This window comes from Urocitellus parryii, chromosome 4 (genome assembly GCF_045843805.1).
Source record: "Urocitellus parryii isolate mUroPar1 chromosome 4, mUroPar1.hap1, whole genome shotgun sequence".
Taxonomy (NCBI): domain Eukaryota; kingdom Metazoa; phylum Chordata; class Mammalia; order Rodentia; family Sciuridae; genus Urocitellus; species Urocitellus parryii.
In genome coordinates, this window is record NC_135534.1 from 5,532,827 (window position 1) to 5,557,284 (window position 24,458).

Consider the following 24,458-nt stretch of genomic DNA (forward strand, 5'->3'; position numbering starts at 1 on the left):
AGTCAAGTCCGCACACTCGGCGCGGCCATCCCCCGTCCGACGATCAGGAAGCCCCTCGGGAGCCCCAGCTGCTGCGCAACGGGACGCAGCTCCACGTGCGCGCGGCTCAGAACCGCACCGCTGGCCGGCCGGCTGCGAGCGCTCGGAGCCTCGGTCGCCATCCCGCCTATTACTTTCGGGACACGCCGGCGCGGCCCCCGGCGGCCCGTGAACGTCAGCGCCGAAGCGCAGGGACACGGCGAGAGCGACCTGGCTGACGCGGAGTTTCTCGGCCATCCCCAGCCTCGGCCCCGAAGCGCCGCCGGGGCACGTCTGCCCCACCTGGGAACCCGAGTTCCTCGGAACCGCCGCACACAACTAAACTGGGGAACCCGGGGAACGCTCGCCCACTTCCGCCAAGACCGGCCGATAACAGCTCCTTCCGGCCGTCAGCGAAATGGGGCGGCGGCCGGCCCCCCGGAGGGCGGGGCTGAGTATAACCACGCCCCCACCCTCCGGCTAGCCTCCAGCTGAGCCAGGCACCGCCGGGGCCCTCCTTCGTGACGTCACTTCCGGGGCTGCCCGGGCGGGGCCCGAGCCGGGGCCGCTGGCCTCAGCTGTCTTGGCTCAACCGCGCGCCACGTCCCATCGCCGGCCGCGGGCGCTTCCCAGCCGTACGAGGGCCGCCGGGCCGCTGCGGGCCTGCCGCGCCCGGGTAAGGGACTCGCGCTGCAGTCCAAGGAGCAGTTGTTAGGGCTGCCTCCGACTGAGAGAGGGAGGTGGAGGATGAATGAGGGCGCGAGAGGCAGGAGTAGGGGGACACGAGAAAGGATGAATGGGGACGGAGCGTGTAAGGCGGTGAGGAATTGAGGAGAGGAATAGGAGGAGGGAGGGAGGAAGGACGTGGCCCTGGAGGAGCATGGACGGGGCCCAGGAGGGAGGAGGTTGAAGGGAGAGGCTGGGTTGTGCCAGTTTAGGGGCAGTTGGGACATTCCTGAGGGCGCGGAGAACCGAAGAGGTCTTCTTGTGGCAAGTCCCAGGCCAGACTGGACCTCCTGGAGTGGTGGTTTCAGAGAGAGTTGATCCTTTGGGTGACCCAGGCCTCTGCCCTCAGACCTCTACCTGGGAAGGGGCTGTGGGTTTCCGTCGGATTTCCCCCCTGCCCATCTCTCTACCTGCCTACCTCCCCCAGGAGGTTGCTTAGTGTGTGCACTTAACTGTTAGGCTGATGCCCGAAATCAACACGCACGTGACAAGAAACATGGTACTTAGAAATTTGCCTTTAACACTTTGCAATTATTTCTACCCCAAGGAAGTATCTTTGGATTTTCAATGAAATCAACAAGAAAAGTTTTTAGAATACAAATTTCCCATGTATATGCTGGGCCTGCCTAATAAACAAAGGAATGTTAAATCTACCCATGTCACCAGCAAAAGCTAGACTTTAGCATTTAGCCATGATACCAAAACTTCCATAAACCTGGAAGCAAGCAGTGTGATTAAGATGATGTCCAATGTTCCAGATTCCTATCTGCCAGATGGACACATCCTTTGGACCACAGGGCAGTGTCTATATACACAAAACTGTAAGTTTGTGTTCCTTGGGGTTCTGCTACCAAAGTTCAGTTGTGACGTGTCAGGATTAGGTGTGTACACAGTTTGCCTTGTGTTGACTTTATCCCTGTTCCTTGGTATGTAGGTACAGCTTCCTAGGCTTAAAGTAGGGACTAGAACCATGTTCTTGCTAATAATAACATGACAGAGTATGGACATGACACTGGTAGTACTTTACCAAGACTGAGGATTATTCATATTGGATCTGTTTATGCCAGAAAGAAAGAACGAATTTAACTCCCAATTTCACATAACTTGCATGAAGCATCCTATGTATCACTAACAGAGAGTTGAAAACTGAGCCAAGGTTGGGCTGGGGTTGTAGCTCATTGGTGGAGTGCTTGCCTCACGAGTGTGAGGCCCTGGGTTAGATCCTCAGCACCACATGAAAATAAATAGATGAAAATGAGGATATTGTGTCCATCTACAACTAAAAAAAAATTTTTTTTTTTAATTGAGCCAAGGTTGGGAGCACAAGAAATCAGAGACAAGAGGGGTTGGGAGGCATCTCAGGGTCATAGAGCAGAAAAGGGTAGGGAAGTTGGCATTCAGGGACACAAGTCTGGGGTGCCTTTCTTGTGGGCTGTCACCTGGCCCAAGGGTGTGCCCTGCTGCACATTCCTTGCAGATCCTGTGGAGAGCTGATTCCTGAAAAGGAACAACTTATCTCTCAATTTTTTATCTGTCCTGGCCTCTGACTGAATTTTTTTTTTTTTTTTTTGGTACGATTGAACTCAGGGGTGCTTAACCACTGAGCCATATTCCCAGCCCTTTTTTTGTATTTTATTTAGAGACAGGGTCTCACTGAGTTGCTTAGGGCCTTGCTTAAGTTTCTGAGGCTGGCTTTGAACTTGAGATCCTCCTATCAGCCTCCCAAGCTGCTAGGAACCACTGGGATTACAGGCATGCGCCCCCATGCCCAGCTAACTTAATTATTTTAAAAAACTTCTTTTTTTTGTTTCATACACACAAAAATACTTGCTGGGGATTGAACCCAGGGCTTTGCACAGGCTAAACAAACACTCCTCCATTGAGCTACCTTCCTGTGCATTTTATATGTGGTGCTGAGGATCGAACCCGGGCCCCACACATGCCAGGAGAGCTGCTACCGCTTGAGCCACACCCCCAGCCCCCTTCCCGTGCATTTTAAATTTTATTTCCAGATAGAGTCTTGCTAAGTTGCTCAAGCTGGCCTCAAACTTGCAATTCTCTTGCCTGGGTCTCCCAAGTAATTGGGATTACAGGTGTGTGCCACCACACCCAGCTTAATAATTCTTTCTCTAGATAATAATGAGAGTAACTAGATAGGTCCTGAGGGCTAGATTTTCATTTAAGGCTCACAGAAACCCTTTCAGGGAAAACTATTATTTTAAATCACATTAATGGTTTCTCCATTCTGAGTCAGCTTGTAAACATTAGTACAGGTCCCCACCTGTGACCTTGACATTGAGAATATTCTATTGAAAAGTGGAGGCAGGACCATACCAGAGAGTTAAAGTCATGGCAAAATGAAGGCCTGCTCTTGAATCCACATGATAACTCATTCCTGTTTCTGTGGGAGTGACCACCAGTGCTGCTGGCCAGGAGTGAATAAACAGGGTGGTATTCAGCAGAAGTTTTCTGGGAAAGTTTTAGAGTTTTCAGAGATAGTCTTATGGAGATATTCTGTGTGTGCATTCACCTGTGTGTGTGTGTGTGTGTGTGTGTGTGTGTGTGTTCAGGTGTGACTGCACATATGGCCATGTGCTGCTGGATATGTTTGTGGCTGTGTATGCACCTGGCCTTTTGTTTTGGGGAGCAGGCCCATGGGGGTCTCTGGACATCAGCACCTACTAATATCTGCCCACTATAGAAGGTAATGAGCTGTTTCTACAATCTTCTGGGTTCACATTAAATATTCATCAAGGAGAGAATCATTTGTGCTGCTTAATATCTTTATATTATACCTGGGACTCCTGGATTCTTCTATAGCTCCAGCTGGCTCCTAGAACAGTGTGCTTCCTGATCTGTAAATCACATAGTTTCTCTAAATTATTAAGATCTACACATAAAGCAGTGTCAAGTGAGATCACTTTGTGACATTGTGCTACTAGCTCAAAGTACTTTAAGAAAATCAGTTTTGTTTAACTGGAGCCTTTCAGAAGTGTTTTCCGAAAGTGATACATGCTTGTTTAAAAAAAAAAAATGTGGAAAAGAAAGAAAGTAAAAATTGCAGATCAGTCTGTTCCCCAAGGCTGATCTTTAGTAACTTTCTAGTATAACTCTTTCCAGACCTTTATTAAATTTCTGTTTAAACAGAACTCATGGTATGCATTCTATTGTGAAGCCTGCTTTGCTTGTGTAATGATGCATGCTATGCCTCTTTCCAGGTTAATAAATAGAAATTTGCATATTTTAATAGCTGGCATAGTATTTTATATGGAATGGAACAGTCCTTTATGGAACTAGTAGAGTATTTTGCTTTATTTTGAACATAATGTATGAAGAAAATCTTTGTACATCTGTCCAGTTGCTTCCCCAGAAGACATTCCTGCAGTAGAAATTGCTACATCAGAAGTTTGGGCATTTGATGAATGTTGTCACTTTCCGATCATATTGATCAGTTGTTCAGTGGTGCTCTGCCCTGTCTGCCCCCTGCCCAGTGTTTCCCCGGCTTTTCCTAAGGAGTGTTCACTCTCTCTCCAACCCTAGATGCATCGGTCACCACAGGGGAGCATTCACCTTGGTGCCACACGTGCCACAAAGCATGCCACGGCCTGGGGGTGCCTTGCCAAGCTGCTCTCACCTACGCAGCCAGACCTCACCTGACGAGCACTGCAGTGCCAAACCCACAGCTCCCCGAGGAGGAAGATGGCCCAGCCTGCAAGCACTCCCTGAGCAGCTGCCTCTGGTGAGTGTCCCCAGCCCTGCAGGGTGGGCCTGCCTGTTTGGAGATGGGACAATAAGCTTGGAGAGACCCCTGAGGGGGCTTTGCAGGGTCAGCAGAAAGACAACCAAGCCTTCCAGTACCAGGGGGATGTGGTATATGGCCTTTGCCATCAAAGGTCCTGCCTGTTGAGTAGACCAGGATGGCGGTCCAGGCAGGGACAGATGTAGGGCATGGAGACCATGAAGTCTTCTGTAGTTCTCTTCTGCTTCCATGACACAAATGCAGGTTCCTACAGGAGACTCTTTCAGCCTCGCGTCACAATACTCTCAGGGGCCCCGTAATACGCACAAGAGATGCTACATCTCACTGGTGCTGGGGGACAGAGGAGGTGCCCCCTAGCAGAAGACTGAGTAGAGGCCCCAGGTCATATCTGTCCCAGGTGAGGAACCGGATGGACAGGAGCAAGTCCTTTGGGATATGGACTCAGTCCTTCCCTGCCTTAGCTGGAGCTTCGACCCTGAGGTCGGCAGACATGCTGGAGCAGCAGTGGGCCCAACCCCACGAGCCGCCTGCTGGTGTAAATGAAGTCTTATTGGATACAGCAGCACCATCCCGAAGGTCTCCTGCAGGGCTGCCTGTGCACTAGGTGGCAGGGTTGATTAGCTGCCACACAACAGGCTGGCCCACAAAGGACACAGTATTTGCCTCCTGGCCTGTCCTAGAGACTTTCAGCAACCAGGGGGCAGTGAAAGGCCCTAAGGCCTGAGGTGTGTTCAGGGAGCCAAGATCCTCCTTGCCCATAAGAAGCCCTGTCGCATCCTCCCACCTTGGATCCACCAGCCGACTTCCAGCCAAGGGCCCCAGCACAGGGAGCGTGCCGGGCCAGTGCTGGTGCTGTAACGGCATTCCGTGGACATCACTGGCCACAGAGAGAGCCGTCTGAATACACGCATTTACCAGGAGCCCCGATGCATTGCCTGGGCTGAGGGCGCATGGTGAGTTCATGCAAGAACCTTCCATCTTGGTCTTTCACTCAGGATGTTGCTCTGTCTCTTCTCCCCACCCCACTCCCATTTTTTCTGTCAGAGCAAGGAATACCTTTTGCACCCTAGAAAACAAATGCAAACCTTGTGACCCTTTTAGCGAAGTTGCAATTTAAAGGTAGAAAAGTCAGTGGCTCTTGGAAAGGGATAGAGGCCTCCGGGAACAGCCCAGCCTTCCGTAAAGGTTCTGCATGAAGACTGTTCCAGCCACAGGCCGCACACAGGAGTCCCCATTGATTACGGTCACTGGCCACCACTGGGTCTCCTTTATGAAGCACAGGGCTGCTTGTGTGTAGCTCTCAGCATGGCTGGACATGCTTCTTGGGGTGGCTGATGGCTGAGCCAGGTGTCACACTGGGTGCCTGCTGCATGGACCCATGTCACCCTTATACACCTTGATGAGGTTCAGCGAGGTGATGTGACTTGCCTGCCCGCCTGGTGAGCCCAAGAGCTGGGACTGAGCCCTGCACAGACTGCTTGTCCCCACGCCCCCGCATGGCTCCTGGGTTCTTCAAGGGAGGGGCTGTGAGCACCATAGGAGCCAAAAGACGCCTGTGGCAGCATCTAGTATGTCCCTCAGTCCCCAGGGATGAACAGATGAACAGACGCTGACCCAGCACCCCAGTCCCAGTTTACCTGCAGCTGTGGGCCTGGACTCACTCTCTGTGGACTGCTGGGTACCGGTTTTCTCATGCTCGTTCCTGCTCATTGTTGTTATTATTTTACTTTAAAAAAAAAAATCCACACTAAATGAAAACAAAACAGGGGCTGGGATTATAGCTCAGCGGTAGAGTGCTTGCCTCACACATGTGAGGCACTGCGTTCGATCCTCAGCACCACATAAAAAATAAATAAATAAAGATATGATGTCCATCTTAAAAAAAATCTTTAAAAAAAAAAAAGAAAAAACAAAAGCCAAACCAAATGAACACGATTCTTCTAAAAATGCACTGAGGCCCCCAGTGTCCCCTATAGAACGATAAAAGGAAAGAAGGGGCTCTGCCTCGCTGGCAAGTGGAGGGGAGCGGAGGACCTTGGTGGCCCACTGTGTGGCAGGTTCCCTGTGGTCCCCGGGATGCTAGGGGTGAAAGAGGAAGAGAAACCGCCCCTGCCTCGCACAGGACCGAGCTGGAGAGGCAGGAGCTGGGGTCAGGAGTGGAGGCCAGAGCGCAGGGGGTGCCGGGGCAGAGGCCGTGAGGGCGGGAGGGGGCTCCTGAGGACGCCGCCTGGTGGGAGATGAGCAGCTGCTCCTGGGCAGGGATGCAGTGACCTCAGTGCTGCCCAGAGGCAGGACTGCAGGTGTTCGCTGTGCAGGTGAGATGCCCACTGCCTGTGGTCGTGGGATCGGTGGCCTCTCCGGCGCAGCCGCACCCCACTGCTCTCCCCAGTTTCTGATGCTGCCGTCAGCTGCGCCCACAGCACACCTCCACCAGGTGACCCCAGACAGCTTTCGGAATGTGCCCAGCTGTCACTTCCCCAGGAGCCTTTCCTGCCGCACCCACCCCACCACCACTGACTGAACGCAGTGTCCTCGCGGTCACTGTGGCACCCTGTCCTCTGCCAGCCTCACCCAGGCACCCTCAAGGCCTCTGCCTGAGGACCAGCCCACCTTGCTTCAGGCCTGCCCAGGTCAGGCCTGCTCAACGCTCACGCTGGCCCGCAGTGACCTCTTTTCTGTGTCTCCTGCTGGGCTGCATGTCCCCTGGAGGAGGGAGTGCGCATTTGTCTTTTCTTCTTCCTGGTACTGAGGAGTGAACCCAGGGGTGCTTAACCACTGAGCCACATCTCCAGCCTTTTTCTTATTTAGAGACAGGATTTTTTTTTTTTTTTTTTAGTTTTCGGCGGACCCAACATCTTTGTTTGTATGTGGTGCTGAGGATCGAACTCAGGCTGCATGCATGCCAGGCCAGGCAAGTGCACTACCACTTGAGCCACATCCCCAGACCAAGACAGGATTTTTTTTTTAATATTTATTTTTTGGTTATAGGTGGACACAGTATCTTTATTTTATTTATTTTTTATGTGGTGCTGAGCATCCAACCCCGTGCCTCATGCCTGCCGGGCGAGCACTCTATCTCTGAGCCACAATCCCAGCCCCAAGAGACAGGATCTTGCTGAGTTGCTTAGGTCTTCACTAAATTGCTGAGGCTGGCCTCAAACTTATGATCCTCCTGTCAGCCTTGAAACCACTGGGATTTCAGGCGTGCACCACCATGCCCAGCTCATTTTTCATCTTTTGTCTGCCTGGCACAGGAGTAGATGCTCAGCAAATGGGGGAGGGGTAAGTAAGTGGGTGGGTGGGGGTGGGGGATATTCAGGTGGACTAGTGGGGGATGGGTTGGTGGGTGGCTCCATGAGGCCCCTATGAGAAGGGTGCAGTCAGCTGACATAGTGCACATGGGACCGGGGCCTAACTTGTTCTCTGCCAACCTTGGGAGAAGCTGAGGACCAGGACTTGGCCACTCTGGATGTGAAAGGTCTTGGTGTGGCGAGTCGTGGCCTTCTCCTACCCTTCCAGACCCTGGCCTCGGGGCTGGGGGAGTAGACTCACCCAGGCTGAGACTTCAGAGTGAAGGTGGGTCAGGCACTTCAGCCGGTAACCGGGCAGGCCGTTGTTATCAGCAGGCTACCACCCGGTGCTTTCCCTGGCCTGATCTTGGCTCAGTTTGCACCCTGGGCCCTCTAGAGCCCTCCAGGGTGACTGCAGTGTTCAGGTAGGTATTGCTGATCAGACGCCTTCTGACCGGGGTGCCTTCTTGACCCCAGATCCTTCAGCCAAGCAGAAAGCTACCGTTGACAGCCTGAGAGCCTCAGGGACTGCCCTGCCCTGCTCAGACTCCCCCAAGATGTGGACAGCCCTCGTAGTGGTTTGGCTTTCCTCCTTGTCCTTATTTGGAAGCCAAGTGGCATCTCGGGAGCCAGGTAAGTGCAAAAGCTGTGTGGCTTCTGGACAGACCCCTGGTTGGCCCCCAAACACCCTGAACCCATGAGAGAGGTGTCTGCAATCCCTGGAGCTTCCCAGGTGTTGGGCTGGGAAAGGGTTGTGTGAGTGGGGACCCCTAGAAGGACAGAGCAGTGGAGCCCTGGTGGGGAGTTCAGTCATTCCCCTCCAGTATCTAGCTGCCTTCCTCCACTGCCCCAGGCCTGTTCATCTCCAGGAATTCCCATACAGACCTGTTCCAGTGCTAAGGGATCTTGCAGGATTCGAGCCCGTAAGGCCAGCTACCTGCTCCATAAACCCAGGAGCATGCACGATGGGTTTGTTTTAATGGCGTATCATACCCGCAGTGCAAGACTTTCAGCCATATTTGGGGAATTGGATCAAATAGCAAAGCTCTTCAGCCTCCACCAGGCCAGAGTTCAGAGAGGGTGAAGGATTCCAAAAGCAGAGTGCCTGGGCTTCTCCAGGGGGCAGGAAGAGGAGCCACAGTCACCAGTGGCTCCCTGCATGCACTGGGTGGAGAGGAGAGTCCCGCCAAGCCAACCCTAGGCGCTGGCGCTCAGGGACCACAGAGGGGCGCACCCGCATGTGGCTGGAAGTGATTGCATCTCTTTTTATGCTTTAAGGGTCCCTAATCCCTAACAAGACACAAAACGTGTTAGTGAAGAAAAATGCGTCCCTGGACACAGATGACAAAACCACCACAGTGACACGCGCTTCTGTCATGTTGACCCAAGGGACTGTGGCAGCCAAGCTCACCTCTGCTCCAGCCTCAGCAGAGACGACACAGAAGACAAATGCGAGCACTCCATCGGCTGCCCCCCCATCGCCTATCCCCACATCTGTACGATGGACCCCATCCACAGCAGCTGCCGGTCCACCGTCTCCCAGCTCGCCCCTCACAGAAGGACCCCCGTCTCCCGGCTTGCCCCCCGCAGGAGGACCCCCGTCTCCCGGCTCGCCCCCCGCAGGAGGACCCCCGTCTCCCGGCTCGCCCCTCGCAGGAAGACCCCCGTCTCCCGGCTCGCCCCCCGCAGGAGGACCCCCGTCTCCCGGCTCGCCCCCCGCAGGAGGACCCCCGTCTCCCGGCTCGCCCCTCGCAGGAGGACCCCCGTCTCCCGGCTCGCCCCCCGCAGGAGGACCCCCGTCTCCCGGCTCGCCCCTCGCAGGAGGACCCCCGTCTCCCGGCTCGCCCCTCGCAGGAGGACCACATGGCAGTGCACTGCCCGGAGCAGCAGCAGTGGCAACAGAGGCCACGCGGGCCCTGGCTGCTACTGCGACCAGTACCAGCCGTCCCAACAGCAGGCTCCGTCCTGCAGAGCACACGCCCCCCAGCTCCACAGGAAGCCCTGCACCCCCGGCCCGTCCCCAAGCACAAGGTCCCACCATCCGGGTGTTGCCAAGCCAGCCAGTGCTCAACACAACACGCCCCCCAGACACCACCCCAGAGCCCACCACCACCCACTCCGAGACTCCAGTGTCCTCGACAGTGGAGACTGTGGTTTCCTTGACGGCAGTGACCGCCACCCAGGTACAAGCTGAGAAGCCAGCTGCCAGCACAGTGCCAGTGCCTCACACCAGCCCAACCCCTGAGGTGGAGGCCATATCCCCCACCACTCAGCCAAGCCCGTTGTCACCCACCCAGGGGGCCAGTGGCCCAGGCACACTACAGACACCGGAGCAGGTGAAAACCAAGACCACACCTGGTGCTGCCTCCACAGGGCCCACACCCACGGACATGTGCCCACTCAGCACCCAAGGCCAGTACCTGGTGGTCACCACCGAGCCCCTGACCCCGTCCTTGGTGAACAAGACGTTCCTCCTGGCAGTGCTGGTGCTCGGGGTGACCCTGTTCATCACAGTGCTGGTGTTGTTCGCCCTCCAAGCCTACGAGAGCTACAAGAAGAAGGACTACACGCAGGTGGACTACCTGATCAATGGCATGTACGCAGACTCGGAGATGTGACCGCGGAGCGGGCGGCCCCTCCTCCGCCCTCCATTCTGCCTCTAAACCAAACCAAGTGCTTCCAGATCTCTCGGTGCAATTCAGAGATAAGTCAGATGCTTAGGCACATTTAATCCATGTCAGATTAACTCCTCCATCACGAAAGAGTTGCTGCTTTTCATATTTATTTTTGTAAATGATCATGTGCTTGGGAGCAGCCGGGGATCCTGCTGTGGGGTGGGGTGGCAGGCAGGTGGGCAGGCCCTGGCCCGCCCGGCCCCAGAGTGTGAGACCCTGACCAGAATTAAAGTGATGTCTGCTCTCTACTCAGGATGTCTGCTCGGGTGTCAGTGTCTGCTGCCCGCCGACGCCCAGGCCGGAGCCTTGGCATTTTTCTTCTCTTTTTTTTACCTAGAGGCCCATGGTCCGCGCAGGCGCTCCACGCCCAGTCCTAGAGCAGCAGCCCGACATCTGCCTTTGTTAACATTCAATGTAATGGAGGCCCTGGAGGGTCTGCTGTGTCTGGCCCAATTTTATGTGCTTCCTCTGATGCCCAGGCCTGCCCAGACACCTGCCAGGAGGCCCCCAACTGTGGCCTGCTGTGGCCTGCTGTGGCAGCCTCTTTGAGCATGATTTGGGCAGGAAAGGGCCAAATCCAGCACATGCTCCACACAGCACAGCCAGAATCTTCCCAGGACACAGCTGAGGAGTTAGGATGATGGCTACTAGTCTAATGAGGCCAAGTCCCTTTCCCCAGGTCACCCTGGGCCCCAGAGCCTAGTCCTTAGCAGGATACTTCTGGATCCCAGGTCTCTTCTGAACAGCAGCCAAAGGCAACTTTTTCTGGCCACTGTCCTACAAATGCAGGTAACTCACCAAGCCCTCATCCAGCAGATCAGTCCTATAATGTGCATTTTAAAGATGGGACCACTGAGGCCCAGAGAGGTCTAAATACTGGTTTTAGAGCCGGCTCTTGAACTTTCTTTACCAACTGCCCAGGCTGAGCTTGGCATTTGATCTCATCCACCTTCCCAAAGCATTGAGAACTGATGGGGCACATGCAGGGCTGGGCACCCAGGCTAGGTCTGCAGCTGCCAACAACCTAGCATAAGCTGTAGAATGGTTCAGAGCTCTGCTTCATCTGGGAAGTAGAGACCATGCCTTCAGGGCAGGCATGGTGGCTCTTGCCTGGCCCCACACAGGGTGGGGAGTTAGTCTTCCTCCCCAGCTCAGTGCCACAGCCAAGGCTGGCTTCCTCTGACATCACCCTTTGCCTTCCCAGAGGCCACTCTGGGCTGGGGCCCAGGGTCCAGTTTCCCATCTAAGTTCTGCCTTGACCAAAAAGGATTTCAGGTGGCCCATAATAAAAAGGCAGCAAACTCCCTGACCATTTGGAAAGTCCCCAGGAGGGGAAGTGCCAATACAGAGGTAGAACTCCCACTCTGCTCTCTTCTCGCTGTGGTTAGCTGACCCCCTGCAGCTTGCTCTGGCCCGCCCACCAGCCAGGAGGGTGACTGCTTCAGCCCCTAGCTCATCCGTCCTTGCTGTCCTGGGCTCCTTGCAGCTCACAGCATTGTCCTCAAGAGTCTGAGCAGCCACCTGCTGCCGGAAGCAGGCAGCTCTACCCTCTAGAGGAGGAGAATCAGGGGCAGGGGGCTTTGGAGGATGCTCTTTCCTCTGCCACCATAACCCCAGGGGTGGTCAGGGCAGCTCCCCTCCTGGCTGGTGGAGTCTTACCATGGGGAGCCAGAGCCCTGTGCTGGAGGCTCTTCTCAAAGACTGTTCTTTTGTGGGGATGGAGGAAAAGGAGCAGCCACAGGGCTGGTCTTGCTCTGCAGCTTGTGACCCAAGCTCTGCCTGGCACATGTCTGCAAGGAAGGGAAACAAGGGAGGCAGAGCCAGCCTGACACTGTCCCAGCCAGGGGCCCAAATTCCTTCATCGCCTAGGGCAGCTGGTTGCACTCTGTGCCTCCCTCGTGAGAGCCTACTCCCTGCCATTTACTGTCCTTTTCTTGAGGATTGCTCTCCTGGGGGCCACAAGGGCCTCAAAATCAGGGCATCCAAGGCTGAGTCCAACATCAGCCCCACGACCCTCCATGTGCCAAAAGTATCACTGCTTACCTGAGCTAGAGACCTGTTTCAACCCTGGGTCCAGCTGCAGCCCTGCCACTGGCTGCCCACCCATCTGTTCCCAAGCAGCCCCAGCCATGTCCTCTATTGCCACAGCTGTCCCTGCCCAGCACCCTGGTCCCTAGGAAAGCCTCGGCTCCACCCTCTGGTGGGTCATGGCCACACACCGTGCAAAAGAAAGAGCCAGGCTCGTGAAGGCCCTTCCACGCAGGCCTGCCACTCTGGACTGAGCTGTCTCTTGCCTTGGAGGACAGGTCGTGCAGTGAGCTAGGCCTTGGGTAACTGTTGTTTGCCACCTGGCTGTGAACTCAGAATGAAGAGGCCCATCCCCACCCTCCAAAGACTCAGTGTGGAGAGCGAGGTCCACCCTGCCCCTGGTGGGAGAACAGTGAAGAAGGGGCAGGTGGGAACACAGGAGGTACCTAGCCCCCTGGAGAGCCCGGGGAGGGCTGCCTGGCAGAGGGCGCTTCAGGGCTTTCTGTTCCTGCAACAGGGTGGCTGCTGATCCAGGGCACAGCGCAGCACTGGCTCACGGCAGGGGCAGTCCCTATTTGATGGACAAATCTGCACAGAAGTTACCAGAAGGCCAAGGTGAAAGTGAGTTGATTCAGGTTTCAGCCCCAAAGAGGCTTTCTTTCACAGGACTCTAAGGTGCAAAAAGATCAAGTCCCTTTCCCAAGGTCACCCGTCAGGCAAGTGGCAGGATAGGGGCCAGCCTGTTTAGACTGTCCACGATGTTGGCTGGGAAGCAGACATGCAAGGTGGCCACAGCAAGAGATTCTGCCTGCAAAGCTGCCTGTAGGTAGGTCCCCAAGGCAAGGGCAGCAGGCGGCAGGTTTCACACAGGGGCGTCCAGTCCCCAGAGGAGGTACAAGGGCGCCCCCTGGTGGCCCAGCTGTGCCTACCCACCTCCAGCCATCTCCCCGACTCCGGAAAGCGTCCCAGGATACCCCACACTGGAGAACTGGCCCTGTCGGTGGCGCAGCCCAGATCTCATCTCCCGCTGCGGGTCAGCATGTTCCAGGTGCAGTGATGCCATTTGTGCCTATAACTGTCTCCCTGGAGAAGGCAGCCTGCGGGCAAGGCCGAGCTGCCCCAGAGCTGGTCGGCCGGGTCACTCAGGGCAAACCGTGTCCACACTTAGCTGTGATTTTTATATCTACTCTTTGCTTAAAAATAAGAGGAGTGGGGGGCTGGTCGGGGCGGTGTCGGCAACGCCTGCTGAGCCTTCCCTGCTGTCCCCAGCATCTCGGATGGCGGTCCCTGCTCCCCACCCCACCCCACTCCTCCCGCGCTCAGCAGCCAGCAGGATATTTTTAAACCCTAACTCAAATCACAACACTCCTGCTCTGTTCCCTCCGTGGCCTCCCACTGCGATTAGGGAAAAAATCCAAATATTCGAACTAAAAACGCACGTGGCCCGAGGGAGGCAGCATAAAAAGCCTGGGGAACAACGGGGCTCCGCGCGGACCAGGAGGCCCGGGCCCCTGAAGGATGCTAGGCTGGCCAGTGTGGGGAGAAGCGGGACTGGAAGGGACAGTCAGGGCCCGGCTGGGTGACAGGAACAGGGTGAGGAGCTGGGGGCCCTGGGAGGGTTTCAGCAGAGGGATGACGTCATGGGATCGAGGGTTTAAGCCGCTGTTTTGTGGCTCTGCGGTGTTGACAGATGGAGCGACGCTCTCTGAGATGTGCTTCAAAAGGCTTCACCTCCGGGAGAATGTCCTGGGCACAACCCAGAAGGTCCACCACGGCTGTCCATCCAAGACAGGGGCGGGCGGGTCCCTGGGGAGGGGGCGGTCCTACTGCTCCAGGCTTGTGTGTCTGGAATTTTCCATGATGAAAAGTTAAAAGAAAAAGGGGGAGGGAGGGAGGGAGGGTGGAGTTGTGACTTCCCTGTCATAAGTGGATCCTCATTCTGGTTGCCAGCAGGAGGGGCTGGGAGGCTGCTCCCTTGTCCCCAGGGTGAGGGTGCTGGCTTGGGCCAGGGAAAGAAGCCAGGGAACCTGGGGACCTGCTTTGGAGGCCACTGTTTCTTTTGTTGTTAATTGGGTTCTGGGGAGGGAGCCCAGGACCTGCTGGGCCGGTGCTCTACCACTGAGCCATGCCCAGTCCTTTTTCAAATATTTTGTGACAGAGTCTCACTAAATTGCCTAGGCTGTTCTCCAACTAGCCATCCCCTTGCCTCAGCCTCCCAAGCAGCTGGACTTACAGGCATGCACTATGCTGCCTTTTGAAGAGGGGTGTAGGAGGATTTGGGGGGTGGAAATCCAGAGTTCTGCAGTGGGTGTTTAGGCAGAGATGCCGACTGCCGTGAGGACGTCGGAACAAGCCCAAAGCTCAGGGGAGCCCCTGCAGGAGAGACGCGTACCACAGTCTCCCCACAGTGGGACTTCTGTGCCCATCTCCCAGCTCAGCATCTGAGAGGCCCAGAGAACAGTTCCAGACCTGGGCAGCTCTTTGTCTCAGGGAACTTATGATTGCGAGGCACAGAAGCGCTAGCATTCCACAGAGGGGGGCTTTGTTGCAAAGACAGATCTGCCCAGCCTCCCAGGGCCTGACCTGGCTCTGCCCCTCTTCTCTCTGCTCAGCTCTGTTGGGCTCACGACAGCACCCCCACCTGGCAAGGCTTTTAGGCCTGGCTTTAACTGTCACCCCAATAGGGACCCATTTCTGCTGCCATACCCAACTCCCAAGGTCCCTGCGTTTCAGTCCACTGTGGCTGAGAGGGCGTCCCTAGTGGTCTGTGGGCACAGCTGGCCGTTAAGGAATGTGGATGAAGAAGAATGACTGTCCACATCTTGGCCCTCCGGCCGGGCCCTGACCTGAGCTGGAGGACACAAGGCTGCCCTGGCTGTGCCTCCTGCCCTCAGGAGTTGCAGTGGGGAATTCAGATGTGCCTGACAGGTCACCAAGGGCTGCAAGGAAAGTAGACACTCCCAGGCCCTCTGGGAGCTGGACTCAGAGCAGGTCCCTTGCAGGACAAGCAGTGGCTGAAGATGCCATGGCACAGGGCAGTGAAGGGCACCAGTGAGAGGCCCAAATGGAAAGTCCAGGGGGATAGAGGGCAGCTCCAAAGAACCGGCTGGAGGGGCTGGGTTGTGGCTCAGCGGTAGGGCGTCCGCCTAGCACATGCGAGGTCCTGGGTTCGACCCTCACCACCACCTAAAAATAAACAAATAAAATAAAGGCATTATGTCCAACTACAACTAAAAAATAAACCTTCAAAAAAAAAGAACTGGCTGGAGCTGCAGGAAGCGGAATCCACAGAGCTCCAAAACCAGCTATCGAGAGCAAAGGATGTGAGCGCGGGCACACCTCTGCTGGCCGGTTACCTGTGGCCCCATGACAAATGACCACAGCTTCAGGATTGAAAAGCCCATGCTTACCAGCTCAGTCTCTTGAGCCAGGATCTGCACAGCTCAGCTGGGTCCCCTGCTTCAGGGTGGCAGAGAACTTTGACCAAGGCGTTGGCCTGGACTGGGGTCTCATCCTGACCACAGGCTCCAGTCCCCGTCTTTCTTTTTCTTTTCTTTTTTCTTTTTTTTTTTTTTGATAAAACCCAAGGCCTTGAGTATTCTATTCCTGAGCTGCATCTCAACCCCTCCCTTTTATTTTGAGACAGGGGCTCACTAAGTTGCCCAGTCTAGCCTCCAACTTGTGATCCTCCCGCCTCAGCCTCCCAAATTGCTGGAATGACAGGCATGGCCCCTGCACCAGGTAGGCTCTAGCTTCCTGTTGGCTCCCGAGGTCCCCTCACTTCCCTGCCATGTGGCTCCCTCCACAGGCACCTGCTATTGTTTGAAAATGGATAGTGTCCCCACAGGTCCAAGTGTTAACGGCTTGGTCCCCAAAATGGTACTATTGGGAGATGGGGGGACATTGAGAAATAGGACCTAGTGGAAGGTCCTGGGGTCACTGGGAGTGTGTCCTGGGGAGAGAGTGGGACCCCAGCCTTTCAGTCCTTCACTGGCTCATGATGAAAACGGTTGGCTCTGCCACCCACATGGACCATGATGTGCTACCCTCACTAAAGGCCCAAAATGACAGGGAGGCTGAGGCAGGAGGATCACAAGCTCAAAGCCAGCCTCAGCAACTTACCGAGCTCCTATCTCAAAATAAAGATAGAAAAGGAGCACAGGTAGAGACAGCTTAGTGGTAGAGTGTCGCGTTCCTCACAACAAAAACACTCAGAGTCACTCCAGGGGAACTGGGCTGCGTGAAATAACAAGAGACAGAGATACCTTTTTCTTTGGGGTCCTGTGATGGCTCCTCTGACCTTAAGGGTCCACAGAAAGAGAGAGAGAGCCAGCCAACACATGCTGACCCTTTTATTGAGAAGAAGCCATTCAAATGAGGCCAGGGGTCAGGTTTCAGGGGGCTGAGTCTAACTTCATGATGTCCACTGTCAGCAGGTTGACTGACACCTAGGAGGGCCACACCCAAGGGCAGAGCAAGAGAAGGGGACACACAAAGGGTATTTCCATGGAACATTCTGTCCCCAACAGGGCAAGGGAGTAATATCACAAAGGGACAGGTGAGCGTAGCTCGACCCCTGGGGCTGCAGGAAGGCACGCCTAGGCATGAAGACCCATTCTGCTATTTCGAGGATCAGGGCAATGTCCAGGTCAGAGCCTCTCGGCTCTGGGAAGGAGAATGCGACATCATTCAGAGTGGCAGCCCTCAGCAGAGCACCCCGAGTTCCATCTCCAGTACCGTAAACACACCAACCAACCACAAAGGAAGCTGCCTGAGGCATTGTGTCACCATCCTGCAGAGCTGGCGGATACGGCTGCTCACAACAACCTTTTCATTTTCTGTGGTAAAGTTCACATGATCTAGAACTTTTCTTTTAACCATTTTTAAATGTCCGATTCAGTGACAGTAAGTACGTTCACAATGCTGTGTAGCGATCCAACTCTCTATTTCCAGAACTGTTTCTGGTTCTGTTTCTCTAACTAGTACACGTGACTTTCTAAGCCTCTTGTGTGCTTGCTTTCTGTTATGGTTGATCTGCAATGTCCCCCAAAGGCTCATGTATTGAAGGCTTGGTCTCCAGAACAGCAGTGTTCACAGGTGGGGCTTTTGAAAGTGGTTAGATGATGAGGGTTCTGATCTCATCAGTGGATTAATCCACTGACGGCTTCATAATCTGATGGCATTTTGGGAGGTGGTGGAAACTGTGGGATGTGGGAACTTGTTGAAGGAGGTGGGTCCTTGAGGGCGTGCCCTTGGGGACTGTATCTTGTCCCCAGCTTCTTCCTCTCCCCCCCCCACCTGCTTCCTGGCTTCCGTGAGGTAATCAACTTTGTTTTGCCACCATGATGTTCTGTCTTGCCTCAGGCCCAAAACAATGGAACCGGCTCACCACGGAGACTGAAACCAGGAGCCAAGATGGATCTTCATCCTTGAGGTTGATCTTAGGTACTGTGTCCCAGAAATGAAAAGTAACACTCCCTACTCTTTTCTTGTTGTTCTCTATGTCGTATATCTCTGCTCTAATATGTATTATTTCCTTCTTTTTGCTAGCTTTGGGCTTTGCTTGCTTTCCTCTTCTTTTTCCAATTCTTTATTTTTATTTATTTATTTTGTGCTGGCGATGGAACCAGGGCCTTGTGCATGTGAGGCGAGCACTCTACCCACTGAGCTCTATCCCCAGCCCTCTTTTTCCAATTCTTTAAGATGTACAGGTATTAATTTGAGATCTTTCTTCTTTTTTAATATCTTCTTTTTTAAAAAATAAGTCTTTTTTAAAAAAAAAAAAAAGAGAGAGAGAGAGAGGGAGAGAGAGAATTTTTTAATATTTATTTTTAGTTCTTGGCGGACACAACATCTTTGTTGGTATGTGGTGCTGAGGCTCGAACCCGGGCCACACGCATGCCAGGCGAGCGCGCTACCGCTTGAGCCACATCCCCAGCCCCATAATATCTTCTTTACAGCTATAAATTTCTCTCAAATCGTTGTTTTCTCTGTATTTCTCAAGGTTTGGTTTCCTATTTTTGTTTTCTTTCATCTCAGGGGATTTTCTAATTTCCCTTCTGATACCTTCTTCATCCCATTGTTTGTTTAAGTGAATCTTTCGTTTTCCATACATTTTTGGATTTTCTAGTTTTCATTCTCCTAATTGATTTCTTGTTTTGTTCCCCTGTAATTAGAAAAGATGCATTGTATTATTTCCATCTTTTAAGATTTACTAAGACCTGTGGCCTAATATATGGTCCATGTTGGAGATCATTCCATGCCTATTTGAGAAGAATGTGTTCAACTGTTGTTGAGCAGAAAGTTCTGCACCTGTCTGATAGGTCTAATTGGTTTATAGGGTTGTTTAAGACCCTTGTTTCCTTGTTGGTCTTCTCCCTGGTTGTGCTATCCATTCTTAAAAGTGAAGGTACTAAAATTTCCAACTATTAGTGTACCTATGTCTATTTCTCCCTTCAATTCTGTCCATTTTTGCTTCATGTATCTGGGGCTCTTTTGTTAAGTGCATATATAATTGTTATATCTTCTTGGTGGATTCAATCATGTATCAGTATGCAATGTCTTTCTCACCTCTTATAACCTCTTTTGGCTTACAGTCCATTTTTTCTAATAGTACCTATCTCGAGTCTCTTCAGTTGCTATTTGCATGGGATATTTTTTCCATCATTTACTTTCACTTCTTTGTATCTGAATCTGAAGGGAGTCTCTCAAAGACAGCATGTGGTTAGATCATATTTTTGTCAATCTGATCTTCCAGTCTCAGCCTTTTAATTGGAGAGTTTAATGCGTTTACATTTAAAGTAATTACTGACAAGAAAGGATTTACTTTCTCAATTTACTATTTTTTTTTTTTGGATCTTATGGTTTTTGTTCTTCACTTCCTTTATTAATGTCTCCCCTTTCTTGTATTTAGTCAATTTTTGTAGAAAAATCATTTTGAAGCTGGGCTCAGTTGGCATTTACCTGTAATCCCAGCTTGTAACAACCTAGTTTCAATAATACCAACTTTATTTCAGTAGTTTACAAAAAATCTGCTTTCATACATCTGTATCCCTTCCCCCTTTGTATTGTTATTGGCACAAATGATATCTTTATATATAGAATTTTTTAATGAGTTTTTTTTTGCTCAAGCATTATTAACACAATTAGGCATAGCAATGCATTGTCGCTATGTTTTTTTAAAAAATATCTTTATTTATTCTTATGTGGTGTTGAGGATTGAACCTAGTACTTCACAGTGCGAGGTAAGCGCTCTACCACTGAGCCACAACCCCAGCCCTTGTACATAGAGTTTTAATTTCTGTTTTGTGCACTTACTTTTAAATCATTCAAGAAAAAAAAAGGACTTACAAATTAATAGTAATACTGGCTGCTACATTTACCTCTATAGTTATCTTTATCAATGTTCTGTATTTATTCTTGTGTCTTTGAATTTGTTTCAAGTCATTTCTTTTGAGACTGAATGGCTATGAATCCTTTTAGCATTTCCTGTGCAATAAATCTACTAATAATGAACTCCCTCCATTTTTGCCTATCAGAAACTATCTTCGTCTTCATTCTTTAGGATAGTTTTGCTGGATATAGAATTCTTGGTTGATAGGTTTTTGTTTCATTCTTCTTTCTTTCTTTTTTGTTATTTCTTTCAGGACTTTAAATATGTCACACTACTGGCCTTCTGCCCTCCAGGGATTCTGAGGAGAAATCAGCTCTTAATCTTATGAAGGACCCAATAGATATGACGAGTCATCTCTTCTGCTGCTTTCAAACTTCTCTCTTTGTGGGCCTGGGGTTGTGGCTCGGGGTGGAGCACTTGCCTGACACGGGCGAGGCCCTGGGTTCAATTGCAGCACCACACAAAAATAGACAGACAAAGGAATTGTGTCCAGCTACAAAAACAAAACAACAAAAACCTTGTTCTTAAATTCTCTCTTTGGGTTTCAACAATTTGACAAATGCTCCTTTATGGTAGATCATTTAGTTTTTGCTGGATATGTAAATTTGTGTTTTTATTAAATTTGGGGAATCATAGCTGTATATATTCAAAACAGCTTTTTCCGGCTTCGATTCCCCTCCCTCCAGCCTCCCGCAGTCCCTGTGTGGCGCCTGGTGTTGGCCCTCACATCCCTCAGGCTCTGCTTATTCTTTTTCATTCCTCTTACTCTCAGCTCCTCACACTAAATAATTTTGTCTTCTCTTCAAATTTGCTGATCCTTTCCAACATCTGCTGTTGGGCCCTGCTAGTGAATTTTTAATTTCAATTACTGTGATTTTCAACTACAGAATTTGGTGCCTTTTCATGATTTCTATCTCTAGAAACAATGCTTCAAACGTTGTCTCCTTGATTCCCTTTAGCTCCTCGTCCATAGTTTCATTTTAACTTGTTGTGCATATTGAAAACAATCTACTTAACACCTTTTATTAGTAGTTCCAGGATCTGAACTTCCTCGGGTGCTTTCTGTGGAGTACTCTGTTTTGTTTTGTTTTTGTGAATGGGTTGTACTCTCCTCTATATTTGTTTTGTGATTTTTGTTGAGAGCTGGATAATCTGGATACTACCATGTAGTAACTCTATAATCTCATCCTCCCACCCCTCAGGGATTGCTGGATCTGTTTGTTGAGCATTGGAGAAGTTCTTTTGTGAGTTTTCCAAAATAGGCCTTCCCAGTGTGTATTCCTTATTGTGCATGGTTATTGGGGTTTCGGTACTATTATTTCTGTGACCAGCAAAGTTTGGTCCAAATTACATAAATAAATAAAATGTTATCTCCCAGTGTATCCCAACAGATCCTGCTGGGGGAAGATGATGTTCACCCAGAGGGCTGATGCCAAGATAAACCTCTGGACCAGACCCTCAGAGCAGTGCCCAACCAACCAAAATGTGCATCCTCAACTTTTGGATAACGGAGTCCCTTGCCCACCCTGACACCAGCCAGCCACTCCTGGAACATGGGCCACTATCCCAATATCTGCGGCAGGACTGAGGAGTGGGGAATGGTGGCTGGCCTACGCATGCCTCTCTCTTATCAAAGAGCAGCAATGTCTCTCTTCATTAAATAAACTCTGCAGGGATTGCTATGCGTGTCCAGCAGGTTCCAGAGACGCAAAATGGTCGATTTCAGCTTTCCAACTCCATGGTTGCTCCAATGGAGTCCCTACACAATATCATGATCTTTTGTAAAGTAAACATAATTGTGATCATGTACATCCGTCACCTCAGCTGCATTCTGTTGGTTAAAAGCAAGTCACAAGTCTGCCCCACACAAGGTCATGAATCCCAGGAAGCAGGGGTCCTGGGAGCCACCTTAGACTCTAATTTATGCTTATGTATTATGTTACTTCTAAATAAACAAGCATATACATAAGAGTGGAGAAAGTTCTGGAAGAAGAGGTCCAGGGATTGTTTGAAGGGGATAGAAAAAATTAAGAAGGTAAAATTTTGGCTTTTTAGAAGGAAATATATTCAAATACTAAATAACCAAGGAATCTTAAGCATCTCCTTTAGAGAAAAGGTAAATATTAATATTTGAGCTGAGTCTGGATTCTTCTGGAAGAACAGAACATCTTTTAGCTTAAGAATGTCCAGCTACTCCCTGGGCCTGTGGCAGGCCCGCCCCAGACACTACAGGGCCCAGGTCAAGAGCATCAACAGAGAAGCATGTGGCTGGATACTTAGACTCCCTTCCTCTTCTCCTCACTTCCCCCTCCCTCTCTCAACAGTTTAGTCCAAAAACCATTAAGTGGGCAGAAGGTACTCTGTGTTCCTGTGGGTGGAGGGCAGGGCCAGGACCAGGGTGAGTCCAGGCAGCTACTCACCATTGTGTAGGATTTAAGAGGGTGCCCCAAGCCCAGCAGTTCAGATTAAAAAAAGAAAAATTATAATGACACAGTTTTAAAAACCAATGAATTCAAATAATCCATAATGAGAAAAGTATCAGACTATCAGTTTTATTGACTTTTTAAATTTTTTTGCAGTACCAAGGGTTGAACCCAGGACTTCACACATGCTAGGCAAGCATCCTACCACTGAGTGGCATCCCAGTTCTTATTTTATTTTGGTACAAGGTCTCATTAAATTGGTCAGACTGGCCTCTAACTTGCAGTCCTCATGCCACAGCCTCCCCAGTGGCTGGGTAACAGTGTGGGCCACCACCCCCTCCAGTTTTACTGATTGACATTTAATGGTTTTTCAAACAGTTCCGAGTGGGAAGGAAAGAGAGAAGCGGAGGGGGCGTCAAGGATCCAGCTGCACCTTGTCTACGCTTCCGTTAATGCTCCTGCCCTGGGCCCTGCCGTGGCCGGGGCGGGCTTGCCACAGGCCAAAGGAGGTAGCTGGACATTTTTAAGCTAATAGATGTCTGTTCTTCTGGAAGAACTCGAGACTCAGCTCAAATATCAATATTTTTGCCTTGAGTTCCAGTGTGACTCACACGCCACTTACCAGTCTTTCCAAAGGGCTTTCAATGGGGGTGACGCCCCGTGGTGGGTATGGGAGCCTGACTGGAGTGTGGGACTCTCTAGTGCTGGGTCTTGGGAGATGCCGTGGTCTGTCTGTCTGTCTGTCTGTCTGTCTGTCTCCCTCTCTCTCTGCACTTCTGGCTTGAAAAGTGGCTATCACATGGCTAGGCTAGGTCTTTGAATTTCCACGTGAGTTTCAGAATCAGCTTGTCAATCTCTGACCCAATAGTCTAGTACGATGTTGGTGGAGATTATGTTAAATCTATAAAGTAAAAGTGGGGAAACTGACAGCAATATCAAAACACAAACAGGACAGGTCTCTCAGATGTCCTTGGTTCCTAGTTTTCATGAGCCTTTGGTCTGTTCCCATCTTTCCTGGTGGTCCTCTTCTTTCCCTTTCCTCTTCTTTCTTTCACTTCAGTTTTTTCTTTCTTCCTTTTTTTTTTAATACTCCACTGAAAACCTTTCTGGGGTCCACCTGACAGAGATGGACTCTATCTGCAGGTGCTGGGAGGCCTCCATTCTTCGGGAAGCCACGAGAGGCTCCCTGTGTTCGGCCCCAGTGCAGCCCGCAGCCCGCTTCCTCGTGAGCCGCTGGGCGCTGCCTGCCCAGCACACCCAGAGCTGTGCCCGCGGAGGCTTGGGTCATACTTGATGCCCAGATTAGTGTGGATCTGGATCTCAAGACCCAAGCGCCCCGCAGCTGAGGGTGATTTTTCTCAGTTCTGCGTACTTCCACCTTGCTCCAGGATTTCTTCTGCTTTGGTCCCGAGACTGTGCAGCGAGCCGTGACTTTCCACTGCTCCCGAGGCCCAGGGATCAGACATGTCTGCATTGGGGAAACAGTGTCGGGCCTGTGGGCTGCTCCTACACCCTGGCTGCGGGTGGTTCTGTCTCCACTCTCTCCACAAACGTGCAGACGGCTTCGCCTCTTCACCTTGACCCACCCACATGGAGGACAGGAGAGCCCAAGTGTTCCATCTTTATACTTCACACAGCATTGTGGGCTGCTAGCCTGTGGAATCTCAATGGATTTTGGTAAATTGATCCTGTATCTTGCATGCTTACAGGATTCACTTATTTGTAGCTTCTCTCTAGACCCCACTGGGTTTTCCATATAGACAATTCTGTCATCTAAATAAAAACCATTGAATTTTTTTTCCAGTATTGGAGATTAAACCCAAGGGTGCTCTATCTCTGAGCAGCATCCCCACTTTTTATTTTTTAATTTTGAGCACTTTTTTCTTTGAGACAGGGTCTTGCTAAATTGCCAAGACTGACCTCGAACCTATGATCCTCCTGCCTCAGCCTCCCTAGTTGCTGGGATTGCAGGTGTGTGTCGCTGCGCCTGGCTTGGCTCACCCCGTGGTCAGAAGCCTCCTTGAGATCTGGAGCTGCCTCCTCCTCCTCCTCCTCCTCCTCCTCCTCCTCCTTCTCCTCCTCCTTCTCCTCCTCCTTCTCCTCCTCCTCCTCCTCCTCTTCCTCCTCCTCCTCTTCCTCCTCCTC

General features: G+C 51.6%; 1 protein-coding gene across 4 annotated transcripts; it reads left to right on the plus strand.

The window, feature by feature from the left end:
- The first annotated feature begins 565 nt into the window (after positions 1–565).
- Positions 566–10,717, plus strand: C4H11orf24 (chromosome 4 C11orf24 homolog). 4 transcript variants are annotated; one of them, XM_077797380.1, is made up of 6 exons: positions 566–694; positions 4,285–4,483; positions 5,303–5,457; positions 7,341–7,415; positions 8,272–8,427; positions 9,073–10,717. In XM_077797380.1, the coding sequence occupies exons 4-6, from the start codon at positions 7,400–7,402 to the stop codon at positions 10,410–10,412; spliced, it is 1,512 nt and encodes a 503-aa protein (XP_077653506.1). In that variant the 5' UTR covers positions 566–694; positions 4,285–4,483; positions 5,303–5,457; positions 7,341–7,399; the 3' UTR covers positions 10,413–10,717. The 4 variants fall into 4 exon arrangements, with proteins under 4 accessions (XP_077653506.1, XP_077653505.1, XP_026252249.2 ...); XM_077797379.1 differs by lacking the exon at positions 5,303–5,457; XM_026396464.2 differs by lacking the exon at positions 5,303–5,457 and having other exon boundaries at positions 9,184–10,717.
- The last annotated feature ends 13,741 nt before the right edge of the window (positions 10,718–24,458 follow it).

Excerpts from the sequence above, each read along its gene's own strand:
- C4H11orf24 (XM_077797380.1), top strand. Across the intron at positions 8,428-9,072 it reads AGTGGCATCTCGGGAGCCAG|GGTCCCTAATCCCTAACAAG; the intron begins GTAAGTGCAAAA and ends TTATGCTTTAAG.